This window comes from Lissotriton vulgaris, chromosome 4_1, assembly GCF_964263255.1.
Source record: "Lissotriton vulgaris chromosome 4_1, aLisVul1.2, whole genome shotgun sequence".
Taxonomy (NCBI): Eukaryota; Metazoa; Chordata; class Amphibia; order Caudata; family Salamandridae; genus Lissotriton; species Lissotriton vulgaris.
The window spans coordinates 17,508,900-17,531,717 of record NC_141691.1 but is presented as its reverse complement, the minus strand read 5'-3'; the positions used below and the strand labels follow the sequence as shown (position 1 = coordinate 17,531,717).

The 22,818-nt window shown below is 40.1% G+C and overlaps 1 protein-coding gene across 1 annotated transcript in view; it reads right to left on the bottom strand.

Moving 5' to 3' along the window:
* Window positions 1–2,531: 2,531 nt before the first annotated feature.
* The window catches only part of LOC147718235 (nicotinamide N-methyltransferase-like), a 187,800-nt gene continuing 167,513 nt past the window's right edge, over window positions 2,532–22,818 (bottom strand). The window contains exon 3 of the mRNA XM_086918242.1: window positions 2,532–3,159. Within this exon, the coding sequence (XP_086774368.1) occupies window positions 2,706–3,159 (454 nt within the window). The 3' untranslated portion in view covers window positions 2,532–2,705. The remainder of the gene's footprint in view (window positions 3,160–22,818) is intronic.

Sequence of the window (22,818 nt, the reverse complement as noted above, 5' to 3'; positions counted from 1 at the left end):
AAACAGTGCAAAACAGCATTAATTCATGCTTTTGAGGTCAGATCACAGTTGTTAATTATTTTATTTGTCATTAAATTGAGCATATGTTACACTATTTAGAGTTATTTTTTTGCATATTTGTCTGTTTTTAATTGTAACTGCTTGACCTGCCTACATCTCCCATAATGCACTTCCCTTTCTGAAAACATTGTGTAGTAGATGCTAAAAAGTGTGCATTTATGCTGTTCTGAGCTCAGGTTCTAACTTTATAATTTTGGACAATGGCAACATGCATTCATCTTACCTTCAGATGTGTGTGCAGCTCCTGAGGTGTCTAGCTGTGTCACACCAACAAAAGCTTCAGGCTGGATTGTGGATTCCACCAAGTCCTTCATGGGAGTGTTCCCCGTGTTTGTTGGTATTCCCCCTCCTCTCTTCATTGCCTCCTTCCGCCAGTCAGCAATGCGCACCTTAGCCCGACTGCGCAAATCGAACAATCACTTTTTCAGCTCTTCAGTGGTGCGGTGTGTCACACCAATGGCATTAACTCTGTTTTGGGTCCGGATCCATATTTTTCTTTTCTCCTGCTCTGGCACTTTTAAAGATGCTTTGCCAACAGCTTATCATGGCTGTGGACTACTCCCTCAATGAGGGTGTCAATTTCTTTTTCCGAAAATTTAATTTTCCTTTTCCTGCCTGTTTGGCTGTCCTCAGCTGTTTGTGCAGCTTCCATTTTCAGTTAGTTGCCAGGTGTTTCCAATCTATCAGTCCCACTCCTGCTCAGCTCCCAGAGCCAGCTCCCGCCTCTCCCTGAGCCTGTGCACTGAAAATGAGGCTTGGGCTGCTCACTTCCTGGTTCTGATGTCATCAAGATGCATTAATGGGCGACTCCGGTAATTGGGATTTCGCAAATAGCGAAATCGGAATTGCTGGATTTGCTATATTATTTGCCATGTTTTGCGATTCTGTATTTAATCACAAATTTAATGTTGCATCGCATTTTGCGATTCTTTATTAGCGATTACTTAAATATCGCAAATAAGGGTTTGCAAATTTTTACAATGATGCATGTGCCTGTTAATGCTCAATGAATTTTGGACTCAATGTCCTTCTAAAATTGGATGTGTCACATAATGAAACTGGTGAAAGAGAGTGTTTAGTAAATCTCTTCAGTGGCGTTGTGTCGTGCTGTGCCTGTATAAAGTAACAACAAGCTTTGATTTCCAACGATTTTAATCAACTGACAGATAGCGTGTTCTTTGATCATGTTTTTACAACCTGAAATGGATGTACCTTGAGAGCATACCGAAAAGTGCATAAGTGAATACGATCTGAGAAATGCAATATCAAAACGTTGTAAATAGTCTTCCTGCATCTGGTCCTAGAGATGGATTTCAGAGCACGCATAAAAAAATAAATGAGAGTCAATATTTCAGAATGTGGAGAAAATGTAGATATTCCTCATCAGCTTTTTGTTTTTAGAAAAGACTTTCAGCTTCCATTTTGTTTGTCTTTTCTTTCTTTGCCTAACCTTTTTTGTACCTCTACATATTTGGAGATTACACTCTCATCCTATGTTTCTATAGTGTAATCAGTGTCTACAGATTTGTTTAAACCTTTGATTCTGGTCTGAGAATATTGTGATTTTTAATGCATCTCACTGCAGTCTGAATTAAATGCAGGACTATCTTATTTGTAGATTCAACCTCAGTGAAACTGTGTTCTTTTCTAGAAAGCAGGGTTGCTATCTCTAGAAGACAGGGGGAAATTGGCCTCATACAGATTTAGGCTTGTGTCTGGTTTAAGGGGATAATAAGGGAGCTGGATGGCACTGTGAGAGAGTGTGTGTTTGTGTGTTTGTGTTTGTGTGTGTATGTGCTAGTGTGCAGTGAGAACCTGGTCAAAAGGTAGTAGAAAGGTAAACTTCCTTGCACAGTCAATGAAATGAGTCTCCTGAATTGTAGAATGTTTCACTGTATTATGTACAATACAACGACACTGTGAAAATCAGAGAACAATGTAGCCTATAAGAACACATCAATACGGATATATGTTTCTTATAAATTTCATTAGTGATTTTTACAGCTGTATTTAACCACTTGCATGATGCCGCGATTCCATGCCAGTGCGGCAAAATCGCGAGTGGGCGGGTTTATGACGACCCCCAGCCGTCATCAGCACAGGAGCACCGTAGTGCATGACGGATGGGGGCCGTCATCAGCAAGCAAGGGGTTAAATAACATAAAATGTATTTTGGCAAACAGTACACAGTGGATAGAGGGCTGTATCCTATCTTCCCATGGAAAATGTCAACAAGATATGTAAACCATATGTGCAAGGACATTAGAGGGCATGCTCGCAGAGTTTGAGCAGTGCTGGACAAAATGCAAAAAGATTTCAATTCTTTAAGAAAATGGGCACTTTTATTGGAAAGTTGTAAAAAGTAATAATCAAATCATTATTCCTTCCAGGCCTTAGACAATGAGCCACAACATTTGACCTCACAGCAAAGGACATGAAGACTTTGAATGAAACAGAATCTGGAAGAGCCAAGGCAAAGGTTACAAGCAAATGCAAAATCCAGCTGTAAAGCAATGAGTGGAGAGGCATAATCTGAGCAACACTGGCCTCAGCAGCAGTGGGGTCAACAAGCAGGAAACAGAAAAATGTGTTTCAGGACAGAGACTACATTTTTATTTCCTCTTTGTAGCTATTATGTTTATGAATTATGATTCATAAGTAGTGCAAGTAGGTATTTCTTTTCTTGCATGAACAACTGCAAAGCTTTCATAATCTGCCAAGTCATACAAGGGAGTAACTGTCCTAGGAAACACCTGCATCTCCTGAATGACATAGCCACCCTCACTTAGTGCTTTCCTGACAAAACTCTCATCGATGCTTAGATGAGGAAACCTGAAGCTCCCAATCATGTAAAATGTCTGCATGAGGCAACTTATCCATACTAAATGCCCTCCATTTTTTAGCATCGATGAGACATTTTTTAGAGTGCAGCAGAACTCCTCTTTATTTGTCACATGAGGTGCCAAACAATGTGTTAGGAGCAGGCAGTCAGCCTGGGGCAGGACAGTGGGAGACAGCGGGTTACAGTTTCTGACGTCACATTTGAGAACCTGCTTGATTTTGTTTTTAAAAATGTTTTGCTTCTCAGGCCATTCTTCCCTGAAAAAAATAAATAGACATAATTATTATTGTTTTAATTATTGACTAAAATATGTTTTTTCATGTTATGGGAAATTTCCTGAACTAGTGTGTATAAATAAAGGTAATATGACTGGCAGGGGCCTACATATATATGCTAACTTTCAACTTGTACAAAGTAAACATGACATTTCCTTTTCTAACTCCATGCCCACAATGATACTGATGTATGAAGTTGTAAGCAGTAAAGTAAAACACCCTCGATTGAAGCATTTCAAACAACACCCTCTATGTTTTTTTAAAAGCAAAAGAATATATGAGGTTTCATCTCTATAGTGAAATCAGCATTCTCAAGCTAGAGTGAAACATTACCAACATAACAATGGCTGTTCTGGTGTCCATGGTTTGTTTGACACAGGCAGATACCCATGCATGTGCACACACATAACAATTCAAGATCAGGCACCCTCAAAATGAAATGAGTTTGAACGTGTGTATCCAAATTAACAAGGGTTGCGAATGATGTTAGTGTTTTACTGATATATTAGTTGCTAAGGCTTGATGAAATCGGTGCATTGGGTTGTAACGGTATTCCTGCACATCTGCACCATGTCTGTAGGATAGTATTTTATTGCCTGTACATCACATCTGAATGTTATTCTCACAGAATGCTGACCCCCCCTCTAATGGATTACACGCCATCAACAGATCCCCAATCACTACCTTCAGATCTGCCCAGGAATCCATATACAATTCTATATTAATCAGTATATTCTTCATATATTCCTGGAAACAACCAACCCTAAACCATAACCAATGCCTCATTTAGTAACTCTGATTGTCTACTTCCTGGTCTGAAGTCAGACTGTTGAAACACCATTATGAAGCAATGTCATAATGACAACATACCGTTCCCAGGAAAATAGAATGTGTTCATGCAAAACCTGTATGTCTGTTTGAAAACAAGCTCTACAGGAGGATTAGTGGAGGGAGGCAGCACTGTGTCTAGACAGTGAAGAAGATAAAAAAGAGGGAGTGGTAGAAGGTAAGCCCTTTAAAAAACAGGGGCATAAGGAACATCCCCACTTCTCTTAAGTGGGACAAAGAGAAACAACTATGAAGAAGCACATCAGTCAGTGTCCTGGCTGCAGGTGTACCAAGAGGCAACAGAGATTGTGAGATTGTCTGCAAGATAAGCACAATGGGGGAGCTGGCTGTCATGACTTTGTATATTATGCAGTTTGTTTTGAAGATGATGTGGATTGGGAAATGGAGTTCCATCAGGAAAGAAGTGATGTCATCACTCCTAGGTATTGAAGACCCAATTTGCTTGTGTTCTGAATGCTTCAGCACTTTATATCCCAGCCTTATTTGCTTGTACTCCTGCACATGGTGAAGTGCTGTATGCACTTCACCAGCATAGGTTCTAATAGTCCCAACATTTAGGGATGGTCACAGACCTAGTGCACCATTAGTCATTGAGGGGTCGCTGGCTTTTGATCTGGTCACTATCGATTCTCCATCCTTTTTCTATCCACATCCTACTAAAGACTTTAGAAATGACCATGTCAACTCAAAATGAGAACATTCTGATTGTATACTCTTTCTCCTGCTGTAGTCATAACTAACTTCTCTAGTGTACAGAGACAGCAGCCAGTGCTCTTCTGAACCCCAGGATCACTATAAGGGTGAATACATAGGTGGGGAGTTGGGTGTAAGCGTAGATAATGCATAGAACAAAGAATAAAAGGTTGACAAACTAGTACTTAACATGCTGTCTGTCCTTCGTCTATGAATATTATTCATGAAACATGTGGTTCTGTTACTATAAAACAATCAATGATAAAGCAATAGAACTTTGACCACTAATGTCAACAATTTGGTTAAAAAACACATATCATTCAGATTAGGAATTTTGAATGGATGCCCTAAACACGCTTATTCCAAATGCCAAATTAGTATTGGGGTACAAACTCAATTATGATTTGTGAATATTTTACTAAATCACAATTTGTAGATTGTATATACCAAGAGGCATTTTTTCAACTGCAAATGGCCCAATTCAAAGAAAAAAAGACTTTGTACATCTAGGTTGAAACTATTTCTTGCCCCCTCTATATGCAGGGCAGGTTTCAGGTCTATTAGGTCTAGAAATTTCTTTGAATACAAAAGCATAGATCATGTGAACATGTTAAAACATCCTCACATACTTCACCTGTGTTCAGGATACAATCTGAACAACATATTGTATCAGAAAATGAGAAAACAACAACATTAATGAGTAAAAATTATTGATTTAGGCCTAAAAGTTAAGAGAAAATTACAGTAAAAAAGAAGTCAACTTCTTTCTAGTAAAATAGTACTATTAGTTTAGTGTGAACATATCAAATATTATATCTTTGTTGATTCAGGTCAAAGGTCAACTTTCCAAAGCGAAAGCTACTGTCTTTGGCTTCCAGTATAGTTTAGATTTGTGGGCACAGGGTCAAGACTGATTTGCATATGACTGGGTTCATATTGGACTGGCATGGTCTGCAAACAAAGAATGCATTTAGGTTCAGATCTCTGTATGACATTGTTTTGCAGTCTGTCCATCAATTGTTGTTTTTAGATTTATAGGCAACCCAGATGTGCAATTTCTATTAAAAGCCTGCATAGTTAAACTTCCATCAATGGCATTAAATGCTGATGAAACACGATCAGTAAGTACCTTGATGAAGTATTGTAATCTCTGGAAGCATCATTTATATGTTGGTGGTTCTAGCTCCATTGAAATGAATCAGCCTAATATATAGATCATATAGACAGCTCGTATGTTACACCTATCACCTATATATTCAAAAATCACACCTGGGACCCGCTCACCTATAATGCAAATAACATTTATATAGGTCCTAATAGAACATTAAGCCTTTGCGAGCAATGAGATATTTACACATAATAATGCCAAATCATTGACCATTTGCTAAAAAAAATGTATTCAAAATGTAGTATTATGTTGACCTGCAACATTGTTTGCGAATCAAAATACTTAAAATAATCTGCTAATTTAAAGGTTTTGAGGTAATAGAGCTGTAAGTAAGAGACAATATACATAGAATTTAACTTTGGATCTCCTCCATTACGAGTAATAATTTGGATGGAAACAGGAGCCTCATATGTAGGTGTGTGCCATATTTGCTTACAAGTAATTAGATGCAAGTTTTGACAAAATTATGCATAATGAAATGCAATTTGTGCTATATTTTAGAGACAAATGCTTCCTCACATCAAATTTGGGGCAAGGATAAAGTTAAAGAGACTACCTTGAGCATCACAAATGTATATTCTGTTTTTCATGTGTGATTGCAGTCAAATAGAACCCAAATGGCACCTTTCACAGTAAGCTTTTACCCAAAAATTCTGCATAATATTCAGAGGTGGTGTAATGGCTTAAGCTTGGGAATTTTGCCTAAAAAGTGTTGTTTGAAATTAAAAAAATATGCACATTACACCACCTTGATTCAAATTTCAACCATGCCTACTTATGTGTCCAGTTCTGTAACTCCATCTGTTAATTATTGTTTGTGTTTGTAGTCTTGTTTTTAAAGCTGAAAATAGAGGAAAAGTGTTTACTTGTTGTATGAAGGCATCTCAAATGCATAGATTACTCTCGATCATGAAATAAGATGCAATTACTATTTTTATTGTGCTTTTATCGAAGAAGTAGTGTCTCCATGAAAACAGTATGATTTAAATAAAATAAACATATGCATTTAATTTTCCCTTTTTTTCAAAATACTTAAGCTCAAATGATGAACCTCACAAGCCTTTCAATGCACTGAGTAAAACACATGCCAGCTCATGTAGGTGAGTTAAAATACACTGGAAATAAATGTAAAAGTATAATGTAACCGCGTCTAGATATATTGGATCAATAAGAACAGAGCTGGGGTGCATTGGAGCAGAACAACCGCTTGAGGGTTTCTAAGCACATCTCCCTCACAAGGGAACAATAGTTGATCGTCAAACATCTGGAAGAGCGAGATTTTGTAACATCTTGAAACCTTCCTCTCATTCAGGATGCTCCAGCTCTCTAAGGTCCCCAGAAAGAAGCAAGCACCAAGGTCCGATAAGGTTCGTCCAGAAATGGAATTAAGGCACATTCTTGCTTTCTTGTTCAACTATTGCTTGCATAAAGGTAATGAGAAAGAGCAGTAGTTCTGAATGTGGCTGGACACATTGACACTCTATCATGCTTAATCTACAGTGCCGCATGGTTAGTGCATTGAAGATCCTTTTCAGGCACCATTTCACAGTTCTTGCTATTATCAGGAAGTTCTTTGTCAATTAATTCAACAAAGTAATATTAGGCGGAACTGAGACATACCTATGGTGGATTCCTTCTGTTTCATAGGTCCACATTTACCCCCCAGTTGATAAGGACAGGAGCTTCCTCTTTTGGCATGGCCTCTGTGGGCTAAGTGAAATGACTTTCAAGATTCTTACCTTTGTAAAATCCTCTCTATCTCTGTTCACCTCTTAAGGGTCTCCAACATCCTCGGTGTCTTTGCGGGTAGAAGGGTTGGTGTGTGGTAAAAGTTATTTGAGAGAATCTGCTACGGCCCAAGAAGGGTCTTGCTGAGGTTTGGCCAAAAGCTGAGGAACTGACCCTGCGTTCTCCCAGCTCTGCCAAAAAACTTAAACTGGGAAACATCTTTATTGTCCTTTTGGGACTTCTGGATGGAACTAAACACACCTATGCATTTGGTCTATTCCCTTGTGATGTCATAAACAAAGAAGAGGCCCTGGGATCTAGGCCTCCCGCTTTTATTAGCTAATTCTGCTAGTTTGGTGTCTATCTTCAGTAGAATGCCTTTCTGTGTAGATTACAGTCTTTGCAGTCCCTAGAAGGCAGATGGTATTTTTGACCAATTTGTGTAGTTCCTTGGAATTGATTAGAGTCTGGTTATTTCTCCCAATTAAAATATTTTATTTCATGGTCCTATGATGTCTAGAAGGTGGTCTTGGCAGGATTTCAGACCATTGTAAACTCCTTTTCAGGGACCTTAGAGCCCTTAGCAATGAATGTCACCACCTAAATATCTAGTTCTGGGGTGATCACAACATTGTCAGGGAGGGAGTGTGGTGGGAATTCAGAAAATTACCTGGATCTCACTTCATTGGGAATTTCCTTTCTCAACCAGAAAGAAAGGTAGTCCACAAAGTATTCTGGAGATAAGGAGTGTTTGCTCAGGAGAGGGTCAAACATATCATCCCAAACAGATACACAATATCCATTTTAGATCCTGAGGCCTTACACACCTCGTCATAAGTTCCAATGCTCTTTAATCACATATCATCGATATCTGTATCAAATTCAGAAGAGCACGAACGTTAAATAACTGGTTTTAGTGCCTCATCACTGTTGATGGGAACGGGAATCTCAGGGCCTGTTTCTTGCCCATCTGTGGTAACCAAGGCACTCCCAGAGAGTCTGCCTCCCCCCTTTCCGCACCGCAGCCACCGAGATCATCTGCGGTGTACCCCAAGGCTCATCGCTCAGCCCAACCCTCTTCAATATCTACATGAGCCCCTTTGTCCAACATCCCATGCAAACACAACCTCAAAAACATCTCATATGCCGACGACACCCAGCTGATGCTTTCCTCACCAAAGACCCAGCCACCGCCAAACTCAACCTCCAGGAAGGAATGAAAAATGTTGCTGAATGGCTGAAACTCAGCCATCTGAAACTGAACTCAGACAAGACGGAGGTCCTCATCCTCGGACCATCCCCATCCGCTTGGGATGACTCCTAGTGGCCCACAGAACCTGGCACTGCACCAACACTCACTGACCACGCACGCAACCTGGGATTCATCCTGGACTCCTCTCTCACGATGACCAAGCAAGTCAACTCCATCTCATCATCATGCTTCAACACCCTGCGCATGCTCAGTAATATCATCCGCCGGATCCCTACCGGAACTAGAAAGAGAGTCACCCAGGCCTTTGTCACCAGCCGACTAGACTACGGGAATGCCCTATACGCAGGAACCACAGTCAAACTTCAAAAAAGACTCCAACTCATACAGAACGCATCTGCATGACTCATCCTCGACATCCCCCAGCACAGCCACATATCAGCCCACCTGAGAGACCTGTACTGGCTCTGCGTCAATAAAAGGATCACGTTCAGGCTCCTCCTCCAAGCACACAAAACGCTCCACAACATAGGTCGCGAATACCTCAACAACCACCTCACGTTCTACACTCCAACAAGCAAACTCTGCTCTGCCAGCCTTGCCCTCGCCCCCGTCCCACGGATCTGAAGAACTACCACCGGAGGAAGATCATTCCCCTACCTGGCGGCCAAGACGTGGAACTCCCTGCCTGCCCAACTATGACTGACCCCGGACCACCTCACTTTCAGGAAACATCTCAAGACCTTTGAGCAGTAGCGGCACTCCCCCCCTCCCCCAGCACCTTGAGACCCTTTCCGGTGAGTAGCGCGCTCTACAAATGTATTGATTGATTGATTGTTTGCATTTTATGTCTTTTTTGGGCCTTTTTTTAGGTTTCCTCCAGCCTCCCTCTTTTTCGGAACTTTGGTTGCCCCATCTGTGTCTTCAGGCTGGTGTGTGCCTGTAATGGGCCATCATTTCTTGGAGAAGGCTTCCAGTTTTTTATACATAGTTTCATCCAGAGAGCCTTTTACTTTCTCTAGGGCCTTATTGACTGGATGTTCTATCGTATCTTCTATATTAGGTTCTATGGGTATTGTAGACATGATTGTATGGATAAATTTAAATTACTATGGACAGAGTTCAATTAGTAAGTATCAGGGTGTTACTTTGCTCTTTTTAAAAATATTAGGGAGTCTAACAACCTGAGACGATCAGCTGTTCAGTACGTTTCGGTTGGTGAGTCCAACTGTAATTCTCTAACTGTCACTGTGTATCTAGTATTGTGACCAACCGGTTGCCCCAAGTGCTTTTAATTAGGCTGTCTCAAGCTGTCTAGATGGTGGTTATCTTGTATGCAAGGTGCGTGATCACCTCCTTAGGTACTTTCCTCTAGGGCCATAGCCCCGTGTTTCCTAACTTCTTTCCTTCTTTATTATTTATATATTTTTGTTAATTTTTTAGAGCAGCCATTGTGAAATTTAGCAGTGGAGGAGATGTTGCATAGACCCCAGCTTCATTCAGATGTCCCCTGCTGCTATGGCAACAATTACGCTACTTCAAGCAGTCCTTAGTAGGGCAAATGCAGTGGGAAGACTCATTCATTTCTGAAGTTAACTTATTGCGGAACTGACTTTTCAAACAGAGTCGGTCTTTTGTACAAAATCATTTTTGGCCTGATAAAGTCAAAAAACGAAGGATGGGAGGAAAATTCTCATTTAAAGGTGAGCTTGTGTCATTTTCCTCAGAAGGGAGGGTAAACAAATATCCCTCAAGACTCAAGATACAGAGAAAATGAGGGGAAAATTAAATTAATTCTTAGTTAGGAAAATAAAGTAAGAAATGACTAAATATATATATATATATATATATATATATATATATATATATATATATATATATATATATATATATATATATATATATATATATATATATATATATATATCACCAGAACGATTCCTCCATAAAAGAAACCCAGGGGACACAGCGGGGAACCATTGGGAGCTTCTTTAATTACTTTGCTGCAAGGCACAATGCATTTCGGCGCAATGCCTTCGTCAGATGCCGCCAGCCAAAATGAAGTTCCTTCTCCACCCTCCTTTGTACTCCTTAGGCCCTCCCAGTAGTAGGAGGTCAGCAGGCTCCACCCAAAACGATATCAGCTGCTTGCCAATGTCCAGGACTACAGCTCCCAGCATCCCGTGTTGCGGTGAGTACTGTGTGGGGCACGAAAATCCTTTGCTCAATGAGCGCTGTTGTGCCATGCAAAGGAGGGTGTTTGTATTGCGAAGGCTTCTTGAATAAAAGTACGAACCCCCTTGGGTCCCCTTACGCTCTTCCTCTAATAACAGTTCAAACCGGGCCATGGAGAGGGGTTTCATACATCCTACTCCTTCGTGCAGTCACGAATTGTCATGGACAACAGCCGTTTGTTTGGCCTGATCAAGAGGCGATCCTGCAGTTCCGATACCTCGGACTTAAAGAGTTTGCCACGTTGCTTGCAATCCGCAGGACTCTATTGTAGAGCGGATCCCCTTACACGCGTTGCAGGCAAGCCGCGTGAAAATATCACCAGAACGATTCCTCCATAAAAGAAACCCAGGGGACACAGCGGGGAACCATTGGGAGCTTCTTTAATTACTTTGCTGCAAGGCACAATGCATTTCGGCGCAATGCCTTCGTCAGATGCCGCCAGCCAAAATGAAGTTCCTTCTCCACCCTCCTTTGTACTCCTTAGGCCCTCCCAGTAGTAGGAGGTCAGCAGGCTCCACCCAAAACGATATCAGCTGCTTGCCAATGTCCAGGACTACAGCTCCCAGCATCCCGTGTTGCGGTGAGTACTGTGTGGGGCACGAAAATCCTTTGCTCAATGAGCGCTGTTGTGCCATGCAAAGGAGGGTGTTTGTATTGTGAAGGCTTCTTGAATAAAAGTACGAACCCCCTTGGGTCCCCTTACGCTCTTCCTCTAATAACAGTTCAAACCGGGCCATGGAGAGGGGTTTCATACATCCTACTACTTCGTGCAGTCACGAATTGTCATGGACAACAGCCGTTTGTTTGGCCTGATCAAGAGGCGATCCTGCAGTTCCGATACCTCGGACTTAAAGAGTTTGCCACGTTGCTTGCAATCCGCAGGACTCTATTGTAGAGCGGATCCCCTTACACGCGTTGCAGGCAAGCCGCGTGAAAATATCACCAGAACGATTCCTCCATAAAAGAAACCCAGGGGACACAGCGGGGAACCATTGGGAGCTTCTTTAATTACTTTGCTGCAAGGCACAATGCATTTCGGCGCAATGCCTTCGTCAGATGCCGCCAGCCAAAATGAAGTTCCTTCTCCACCCTCCTTTGTACTCCTTAGGCCCTCCCAGTAGTAGGAGGTCAGCAGGCTCCACCCAAAACGATATCAGCTGCTTGCCAATGTCCAGGACTACAGCTCCCAGCATCCCGTGTTGCGGTGAGTACTGTGTGGGGCACGAAAATCCTTTGCTCAATGAGCGCTGTTGTGCCATGCAAAGGAGGGTGTTTGTATTGCGAAGGCTTCTTGAATAAAAGTACGAACCCCCTTGGGTCCCCTTACGCTCTTCCTCTAATAACAGTTCAAACCGGGCCATGGAGAGGGGTTTCATACATCCTACTCCTTCGTGCAGTCACGAATTGTCATGGACAACAGCCGTTTGTTTGGCCTGATCAAGAGGCGATCCTGCAGTTCCGATACCTCGGACTTAAAGAGTTTGCCACGTTGCTTGCAATCCGCAGGACTTTATTGTAGAGCGGATCCCCTTACACGCGTTGCAGGCAAGCCGCGTGAAAATATCACCAGAACGATTCCTCCATAAAAGAAACCCAGGGGACACAGCGGGGAACCATTGGGAGCTTCTTTAATTACTTTGCTGCAAGGCACAATGCATTTCGGCGCAATGCCTTCGTCAGATGCCGCCAGCCAAAATGAAGTTCCTTCTCCACCCTCCTTTGTACTCCTTAGGCCCTCCCAGTAGTAGGAGGTCAGCAGGCTCCACCCAAAACGATATCAGCTGCTTGCCAATGTCCAGGACTACAGCTCCCAGCATCCCGTGTTGCGGTGAGTACTGTGTGGGGCACGAAAATCCTTTGCTCAATGAGCGCTGTTGTGCCATGCAAAGGAGGGTTTTGTATTGCGAAGGCTTCTTGAATAAAAGTACGAACCCCCTTGGGTCCCCTTACGCTCTTCCTCTAATAACAGTTCAAACCGGGCCATGGAGAGGGGTTTCATACATCCTACTCCTTCGTGCAGTCACGAATTGTCATGGACAACAGCCGTTTGTTTGGCCTGATCAAGAGGCGATCCTGCAGTTCCGATACCTCGGACTTAAAGAGTTTGCCACGTTGCTTGCAATCCGCAGGACTCTATTGTAGAGCGGATCCCCTTACACGCGTTGCAGGCAAGCTGCGTGAAAATATCACCAGAACGATTCCTCCATAAAAGAAACCCAGGGGACACAGCGGGGAACCATTGGGAGCTTCTTTAATTACTTTGCTGCAAGGCACAATGCATTTCGGCGCAATGCCTTCGTCAGATGCCGCCAGCCAAAATGAAGTTCCTTCTCCACCCTCCTTTGTACTCCTTAGGCCCTCCCAGTAGTAGGAGGTCAGCAGGCTCCACCCAAAACGATATCAGCTGCTTGCCAATGTCCAGGACTACAGCTCCCAGCATCCCGTGTTGCGGTGAGTACTGTGTGGGGCACGAAAATCCTTTGCTCAATGAGCGCTGTTGTGCCATGCAAAGGAGGGTGTTTGTATTGCGAAGGCTTCTTGAATAAAAGTACGAACCCCCTTGGGTCCCCTTACGCTCTTCCTCTAATAACAGTTCAAACCGGGCCATGGAGAGGGGTTTCATACATCCTACTCCTTCGTGCAGTCACGAATTGTCATGGACAACAGCCGTTTGTTTGGCCTGATCAAGAGGCGATCCTGCAGTTCCGATACCTCGGACTTAAAGAGTTTGCCACGTTGCTTGCAATCCGCAGGACTCTATTGTAGAGCGGATCCCCTTACACGCGTTGCAGGCAAGCCGCGTGAAAATATCACCAGAACGATTCCTCCATAAAAGAAACCCAGGGGACACAGCGGGGAACCATTGGGAGCTTCTTTAATTACTTTGCTGCAAGGCACAATGCATTTCGGCGCAATGCCTTTGTCAGATGCCGCCAGCCAAAATGAAGTTCCTTCTCCACCCTCCTTTGTACTCCTTAGGCCCTCCCAGTAGTAGGAGGTCAGCAGGCTCCACCCAAAACGATATCAGCAAATAAAGTAAGAAATGACTAAATATATATATATATATATATATATATATATATATATATATATATATATATATATATATATATATATATATATATAGATGTAATATGTGACGTCATCAGCAGTGCATTGCACGCGCAAGTTATAGTGAGTCCAACTAACTATAATGTGGAATTTCATTGGTTTTATGTCAGTAAAATTTCCAGCTAACTATAACATGTGTCAAACCTATGGTTTTTTCAGTGAATATATATATATATATATATATATATATATATATATATATATATATATATATATATATATATATATATATTACCTACTGGCGGTCGCCAGTAGGTATATATAGTTAGGATTTTTTCACTATGGGATTTCTGAAAATTCTATGTCTAATAACTTTGGCGTTTGTGGACAGAATCGGCTGAAATTTTCAGGAAAATGGCACATTTTGTTTCTGAGCAGCTCCTGGGAATTTGGGGGGGGTTCGTCAAGGGGGGGCCGAGAAAAAAGGGGGGTCCCAAAACGCGTTTTTCCCATGTTAATTTCCATAGGGCGGTTGGACTCACTTTTAGCCCGAACGGCTGAATGGATTTTCACGAAACTTGGCAAAATTGTAGGGACTGTTAGCCCGATGTGCCTTTGCTAGGTCTCAATATATGTGCTTCAGTGGATTTTGAGAAATTAATGTTTAAATCAAGATATATATCTGTAACAGCGCTCCGGGCAGCGATCCGGTTAGCGAACCTTTCGCGTATCGGAACTTTGCGATGCGAAGCTGATTGGCCCTCCGGTGTCTGTCAACATTCTAAACAGTTCGGAGCGGCCGCCATCTTGTCTCTCGGTAGGATCGAGAGACAAGAGGAGGCCAAAACAAAGGGGGAAATTACCATAAGGGGGCATAGTAGATCCTGGGCAGCGAACTTTATGGATAAAAGAATGAAAGACTTTTCTAATACTGTATGTTAATTATTTGTTGGTTTTGTTGATTATTTTTTAATTTTTTTATTTTTTAAGCAATTATTTATTATTGTGATTGTGTTTCAAAATGTAATAACATTTCTAACATTTAACTAGTTTATGAATTACATATAAAAATGATTAAAGACTCAAACAATTTTTTAATATTACATACAATTTTATTTTTCGGATTGTTTTTCAAAATTTAATACAACGTCTAGCATTTCACTGTCTGATATGTGTTCTTGTTCAGTGAACATAAGTTCCAACATTTGACCGTCATCATAATGCAGTAAATGATCCACAGATTCTACACATTGAACTAATTCATGGTCCCGTGATTCATCCATGAAATTTGAGTCATCATTGTCCTCAATAACTTTTTCTTTGTTGTTCTCCAGAACAATTTCGAAGGAAACATTTTGCTCACCTTCCATTTTATTGCTGTAATTTGCATAAAAAATAAATATATCAGTAGAGATAGGGCACTGTTGGGTTTAAGTTCAGACAGGCACTTGTGAGTTTATAACAGAGAAGTAATCTATGGGCACTGTATGGTTTCAGGCGTGAAGTAGTACTATTAAAAAGTGCCTGTGAAGAAGCCTAAGTAAATTCATAATTATACCACAGAAACCTAAATCAGTCCATAATTATAATAAAGAAGCCTTTCTCAATGTCTAACTCTTACAGAGGGATAGTATATAACTATCTGAAAAAGTTTACCATATTTACTTATAGTGCACAATATACTTCAGTTTTAAAAATAACAACTTACCTTTAGAAACAAGTTGATGTTATTAGTGATATTCTAAATGATATATACAACAACAAGTAGTAGTCAAAATGGCTGTGTTTCCTTCTCTTCCTTTATATATATTCAGGTATATAACCAATCAAATGTCAGGTAATAAAAGTAGAAAATGAAAGTAACATTTTCATTGGTTGTCAATTCCAACACTTCAGATGTGTTTTGTGAAGTAATTTACCTCACGGTACTTAGAGAGGTCTACAGGCTTCATGGCTAAATGGAATTTCAATCAAATTTGTGAAAATGAAAGGGATTGTTATGTAGTATGAGCTAATCTATATTTGGTGAGAGTGACTCTAGTCGTTTTTCTGTAAATTACTTTCCCACCTTTTTTTTGGACCGCTTTCCGGGAAGCGGCCCAGTTCGCGAACCTTAAGCGTCACGGGAGTCCACCATTTTGTGTTTCGGTCGCATTAAGATACAAGATGGAGGACAAATAATGTTTAGAATGGGTAGAAGGGGTCATGGTAGACTTACCTTGACCCTCTAGGTTTTCTGAGGGTGGCTGAGGAGGTTTATATGTGCGGAAAAAAACATTTTTTTTAAAAATTCCGCGAGGTTAGCTTTCGGTTCGCGAACCGGGTAGCGCCCCGGGGAGCGAATTTTGTGGAAAATTAATGAAAAAAGTTAGAAAAAAATAATAATTGTGAGTGATCAGATGAAGGGTAGCTCTGAGAAGAGCTTTTGGGTTTATGGTACATTTAGGTACTTATAAGTAGGTACCAATGCACAGTCTTAAATTCAGAATGAAAATTCTGTTGCCCTCATCTGAGAAGTGAACTCCATCTCCTCTGTAGATATCTTGCATGTAGTAACGCAAGTTATTGTTGTACAGAGAGCCCATTCCATGGTCTCTCATGAAAGCTGAAACAGATTTGTTTACATGCTTCCTCGCTTTCTCAATTTGTGGACAAAATTGGTTGGACCACCTCCATTTCTGTCTTTGGCATATATTGGAATATACCAAGGCAGTTTGAGGAAAAAGTGCCATTAATTGCTCAAAGGTGTCCTTTAAAAGCATTTCCAGACCTACCCCTGTCAAAGTGCCCAAATCATTACCTCCACAGTGTACAATTAACAGGTCAGGTTTTGGCAAATGCATAAAGGTTTTCACCAATGGTATCAATTGGTGACATTTTAATCCTCTTTGGCCCAACCACTTAATTTCCACATCTTGTAAATTGAGGTTAGGTAAATTTCTGTTTTCAGCATACCTTTGAGCCCAGTGGATGCAACTATGTCCAACAATCCAGACCTTAAACATGGTGGGAGAAGGTTGTTCTGCAGTCAGATGAAGTGTGGTAATGAAAGGGCAGTTGAAACAGTAGGAGTTTGTAAAGAAAAAAAACTGTGGTTTTCAATGCTAATGAATCATTAGCAGTGATTGGTGCATTTCCATTTCTGAAAACAGAAAGTTAGGGTGCATGGATGTGTTCTTTGAAAGATGTAATTTGAATGGTCAAGGAAGAAACATTTAATGAAAGATTGCACTGGATACGCAGGTGCACTGAGAGTTCAGAGTTCAATTGAAACATTGTTGTGTGAATTTGCAAACATGAGAGGTCTTCCAGGAGGTGGTTGCTATGGAAACAAGGCAGACAGGGCAGAGGGGGGAAGGGTTTTGATTTGAAAAAAGTGAGGGAAGAGGTATGATTGGCTAATATGAGAGATATGTGAAATGAATATCTGTATTTCTGTGCTTTCAATAGCTGCAGCCTTTGGAGTGCATCCTTTTTCTTCTGCTGAAGACAATTTGGTGTATTTCTTAGACTGTTTTGAAAACTCAAAAAATATTTGCTAAGGTGAGAAAAAAATTATTTAATTTAGATAGAGAATAGTATGATTTAAGGAGAAAATGATGAAGAAAGCTGTGTTTTTAAAATGTGGTTTTGTCTCTAGTGATATAGTAATAGAATTAGTTTCATAGAGAAATTGTAACTGCATATTTGGTGTAACATTCTGGCATGCAGTAACACAAGTTATTGTGGTACATGGAGCCCATTCCATGGTCTGTTATGTAAGCTGAAACAGATATGTTGCTTTTAAAAACGATTTAAGAAATCAATTACATTTCTGGATATGTACTGCTAGAGCTTCATAGGTTGTTTTGAGCCATATTTATAAGGTATTTGAGTGTCTAAGATGTTATGTTTTCCTTTTAAAATGTAAAGTGTTCCTCATGGGGCAAGTGTCTTGTAAATACGCTCCCACTTGCGCTTGGCAAATTTAGATTTTGATTATGGGAGTTACCTAGCCATGTTAATAGTGTCTCAAAAATGGTGCTAGGGCATTCCAGAAAACACTTTCATGTGTCTCAAGGACATTTTTAGTCATTTGTTCATGAATGCAGGTATACAATTGATTTATATGCTGTGTTTAAAAACGAATTTTGAAATCAATTAAATTTCAGGATATGTACTGTTAGAGCTTCATAGGTTGTTTGGGGTCATATTTAGAAGGCATTTTAGTGTCTTTGATGTTATTTTTCCCTTTTTAAATGGAAAGCGTTCCTCATGGGGCCCTGAGCAGTTCTTAGCCATGTTATTTAATAGGAAGTGGATAACATGGCTAAGAGCATTTGCTGGAAAATGCATGAATATCGCTGACTTTTCTGCGATGTTATGTTTACCTTTTTAAATGGAAAGCGTTCCTCTTGGGGCAAGTGTCTTGTAAATACGCTCCCACTTGCGCTTGGCAAATTTAGATTTTGATTATGGGAGTTACCTAGCCATGTTAATAGTGTCTCAAAAATGGTGCTAGGGCATTCCAGAAAACACTTTCATGTGTCTCAAGGACATTTTTAGTGATTTCTTCATGAATGCAGGTATACAATTGATTTATATGCTGTGTTTAAAAACGAATTTTGAAATCAATTAAATTTCAGGATATGTACTGTTAGAGCTTCATAGGTTGTTTGGGGTCATATTTAGAAGGCATTTTAGTGTCTTTGATGTTATTTTTCCCTTTTTAAATGGAAAGCGTTCCTCATGGGGCCCTGAGCAGTTCTTAGCCATGTTATTTAATAGGAAGTGGATAACATGGCTAAGAGCATTTGCTGGAAAATGCATGAATATCGCTGACTTTTCTGCGATATTCATGTATTGCGGCCGTTTTTTTTCGCATTTGCGAGCAGTTCTTAGCCATGTTATCCAATGGGAGGTGGATAACATGGCTAAGAGCATTTGCTTCAAAGGTTGTTTTGGGTTATACACCATTTTTGGGAAATTATTAACATGCCTGTCTAACTCCCATAATCAAAATCTAAATTTGCCAACCGCAGGTGGGAGCGTATTTACAATAAATTTGCACCATGAATAACGTAAAATAGCATACTAGACAATCAAATGCCTTATAAATATGACCCAAAACATCTTATGAAGCACTAGTAGTGCATATTTCCAGAAATGTATTGGTTTTCATTTAATGATTTACTTCATTGGTAGGCCTTCACATGTTTTTTTACCTTGGTTTTTTTCAGTGATAATCTTATCTGCAACCATGTGTTGGCCTCACCTCAAATAAACAAAACAGGTGATGGACTGAATGTGGATCAATGACACACATTCACCCCAGTCTAAAGATCTGGGCCTAAACAAATCTTTAGATAGGCTACATCTTATCGTCATCCTGAATTAATGATTTAAAATATTAGGGAGTGATTTATGAGTGTTGTATGCCTGTTTTGTACCATTGAGTGTCATTTTTGTGATGCAGTGCTGGTGGAAAATATTTGCTATGTTAAATAATTAGTACGGCATTAAGTTTTAGATGACTGTTATTTATTTACTGTTTGGTAATAGTGGTTAATAACATTTTATATTATATTTTTCCACAGATTCAACTGCAGATTCTTTCATAGTTTGTAAAATGCCTTCCAAAAGTAGAATAAGAAAGGCTAGAAAACGTCAAAGACAGCAGGATGATGTTTTATTGCAGCAGTCCTCTTCCCCAAATACTTGTCAAAACACCAAGAAAGGTCCGGGTAAGAGCACGAAATCATTCTTAAGAAATATTTGTAGTAAAAAAAGTTTTGCTCAAAAAAATGTTTCAGTTCACAAAAAGAAAAGTAATTTAAATGGAAAGGAGAGACCCATCACAAATGTTACTGGTAGAGGAAGAGATAACTCTGTGCATGATAGTAGAAGGAAACAACAGTTTAGGGACATTCGAAATCGAATGTTCCGTAATAGGATATTAGTTAATTTATTGAAAAATATTAAAAAGAAAGGCCAACAGAAAGCGGCATTTTATAAGAAGAAGAAAAATGTAGAGAAAATTATTGATCATGCTTTTGAAATTAAGCGAAAGTTGTTTATTTTGGTAATCAATAGAATTAGGAAACTAAGCAAGGTAATTTCTGATTTCAAAACAAAAAGTAGATGGAAGAGAGTAGTAAATCGTACTAACTTTTGTGAAGTTTTTTCCGGAGAATGGATGCATAGTTCAAGTTCTGAGGCATTTTTTAATGAGGAGACTTATTTTCAGGATAATGATTTGGTGCATGCAGTTGACATCTGTGGTCGAGCTTATGAAGTGAAGGATGGTTGTCCAGTTGAAAAAGAACAACTTGTGACAACAGAGACAGAAGAGGCGCTAAGTGATGAGGTTTTAGGAAGACGTCCTAAGGGTCCTGTGTACATTTGGAAGTGTAGTTCTATTTGCAGTGTGCGACAGGTTTCCATCAATTTGCTTTCTGATTTTATACGGATATTTAATAAGAAAAGTTTGAAGCAGAAAATGAAGTTGTTGCAAGATTTAGATCCTTGCAGAGTGAGACAAATGACAGGTTTGCGTGGTCATTCACTGGCTTGTCTTTCCAGGAGAGTATGCCAGAGTGTTTTTCATCATTTCAGGATGCTAGCAGTGCATCATAATAAAGTGAGAAAATTAGTGAGAATGTTGTATTATGCTAAGAGTCCAGCAATTATGCTTAAACAATTATGTGCTGCTCTTTTGCATGGTTCTGAAATAGATGTGAAGAATATTTGTGAAGAAATTGAGTTTTGTTACTTTGGTAGTAAAGATGAGAATGTTCAAATTGACCCTGTAGTAGAGGTTAATGTGGAAGATAATGTACAGGTTTCCAGTACAGATAATTTTCAGAAGGAAATTGCCACGTTTCAGATGAAATCAAGTGAGAGGCCTAATTTCACTTGTTTATGTTGTCGACGCACTTATTATAAGAATCAGACTAAGGTAGTGGATTTATATGCAAAAAGTGAAAGGGAAAATAATAGTGAATGGAAGGATTTTGCCACATACTTGATGGTAGAGAATTATTTTGATTTGGGATCGGATCAACGTGTGTGTACTTATTGTTGTAATAAATTAAACCAAAACCAGATGCCTGCTAGGGCAGTTCATAATAATCTGGAATTGGTTGAGATTCCTTCTGAATTGAAGGATTTAAATACTTATGAATCTATTTTGATTCAAAGTATCCATCCCTTTCAGGCTATTGTAAGAATGGAGCCAAAGACAGGGAAGTTGCCTCCAGCAGATTTACAGAGAGGATTAAAGGGAAGAGTTGTTTATTTGCCTCTAGATTTGAACAAAAACATTAACACAATTGGAATAGAAAAAGTGGAAGAGGAACCTCTGGTTATCTTGGTTAATGGGGTTCCGACAAAGAATAAGAAAATATGGCAAGATTTAGTGGATGTTAGGAAAGTCAAAAAGGCAACAGTGTATTTGAAGAAAAATAATAAGTACTATAAGAATGTATATGTTGCAGAAGAGGAAGTAAGTGATGAAGAGGATAGCGATTTGTGTGCTGGCCAAATTGAGAAAGTAGAGACCTCTAAAAGTGAAGAAATATATGAACATTATAGTGTTCATCCTTTGCATTCCAAGGAAGTCATGGGGAATGCTATTGAGTTGTTTCAAATGAAACAAGCCAAAGGGAGTCCCATTAGTGTTTGGGAGGAAAGTTTGGAAGCTCGGTGTTTCCCACAGCTATTTCCCACAGGTCAAGGAGGAAGATATGATGAGCGACCTCATCAAATTCCTGCGTCTGAATACCGGACTTTACGATTGTATGCAGAAGATCCTAGGTTTCGGCAATGCATTCCCTATTTGTTTCATCTCCTGTTTGAAAGCGATCTGTCTGGACTGTCATATGCAGTGAACCACATCTTAAAAAGTGGTATACAGATGCGAAACATCTCGGCAAGTGACTTTATGCATAAAGTCAATGTCCAAGACAGTATTTTGGATTCTCACTTAATTAATCTCATGGCGTGTCAGCGTGGTACTAATGAGTACTGGTACCGTCGTCATGGTGATTTAAAATGTATGCTGAGGAACTTAGGAACTCCAACATGGTTCCTCACTCTGAGCTGTGCCGAGTATGGCTGGGAAGACTTACTTGAATTTCTACGAGAGGCAAATGGAAATATTGAAAACATTGAATTCAAGACACCTGGAGAACTGTGTTCTTTGGATCCAGTGAATGTATGCAGGTACTTCAATCATAGATTTGAAGCTATGATGTCTTTCATCACAAATAAAAAGAATCCACCTCTTGGAGAGGTGTTGGATTTCTTCTGGAGAAAGGAGTACCAAGCAAGAGGTGCCCCTCATATACATATGTTGTTGTGGATCAAGGATGCACCTAAATTTGGAACAGATACGGATGAGTTAGTGATGAATTTCATCGAACAGTATTCTACGTGTGCTGTTCCAAACGCAACGGAGAAGAAAAGTCTAAGAGAACAAGTTCTACGTTTCCAAAGCCATAGTTGTGGAAAGTACTGTCGTCGTAAATTCAGAAACAAGGACAAGTTCTACACCAAATGTCGTTTCAACTTTCCACGACCGGTGATTTCTAAAGGAAGAGTGAACAGTTTGATGTCTTCGCTGCGACATAATGTGACGAGAAAATCACCCAAGAATACATACAATTTGAAAAGGAACGAAGAGTCCAAGTACATCAATGACTACAACCCAGTGATTTTGTCCATGTGG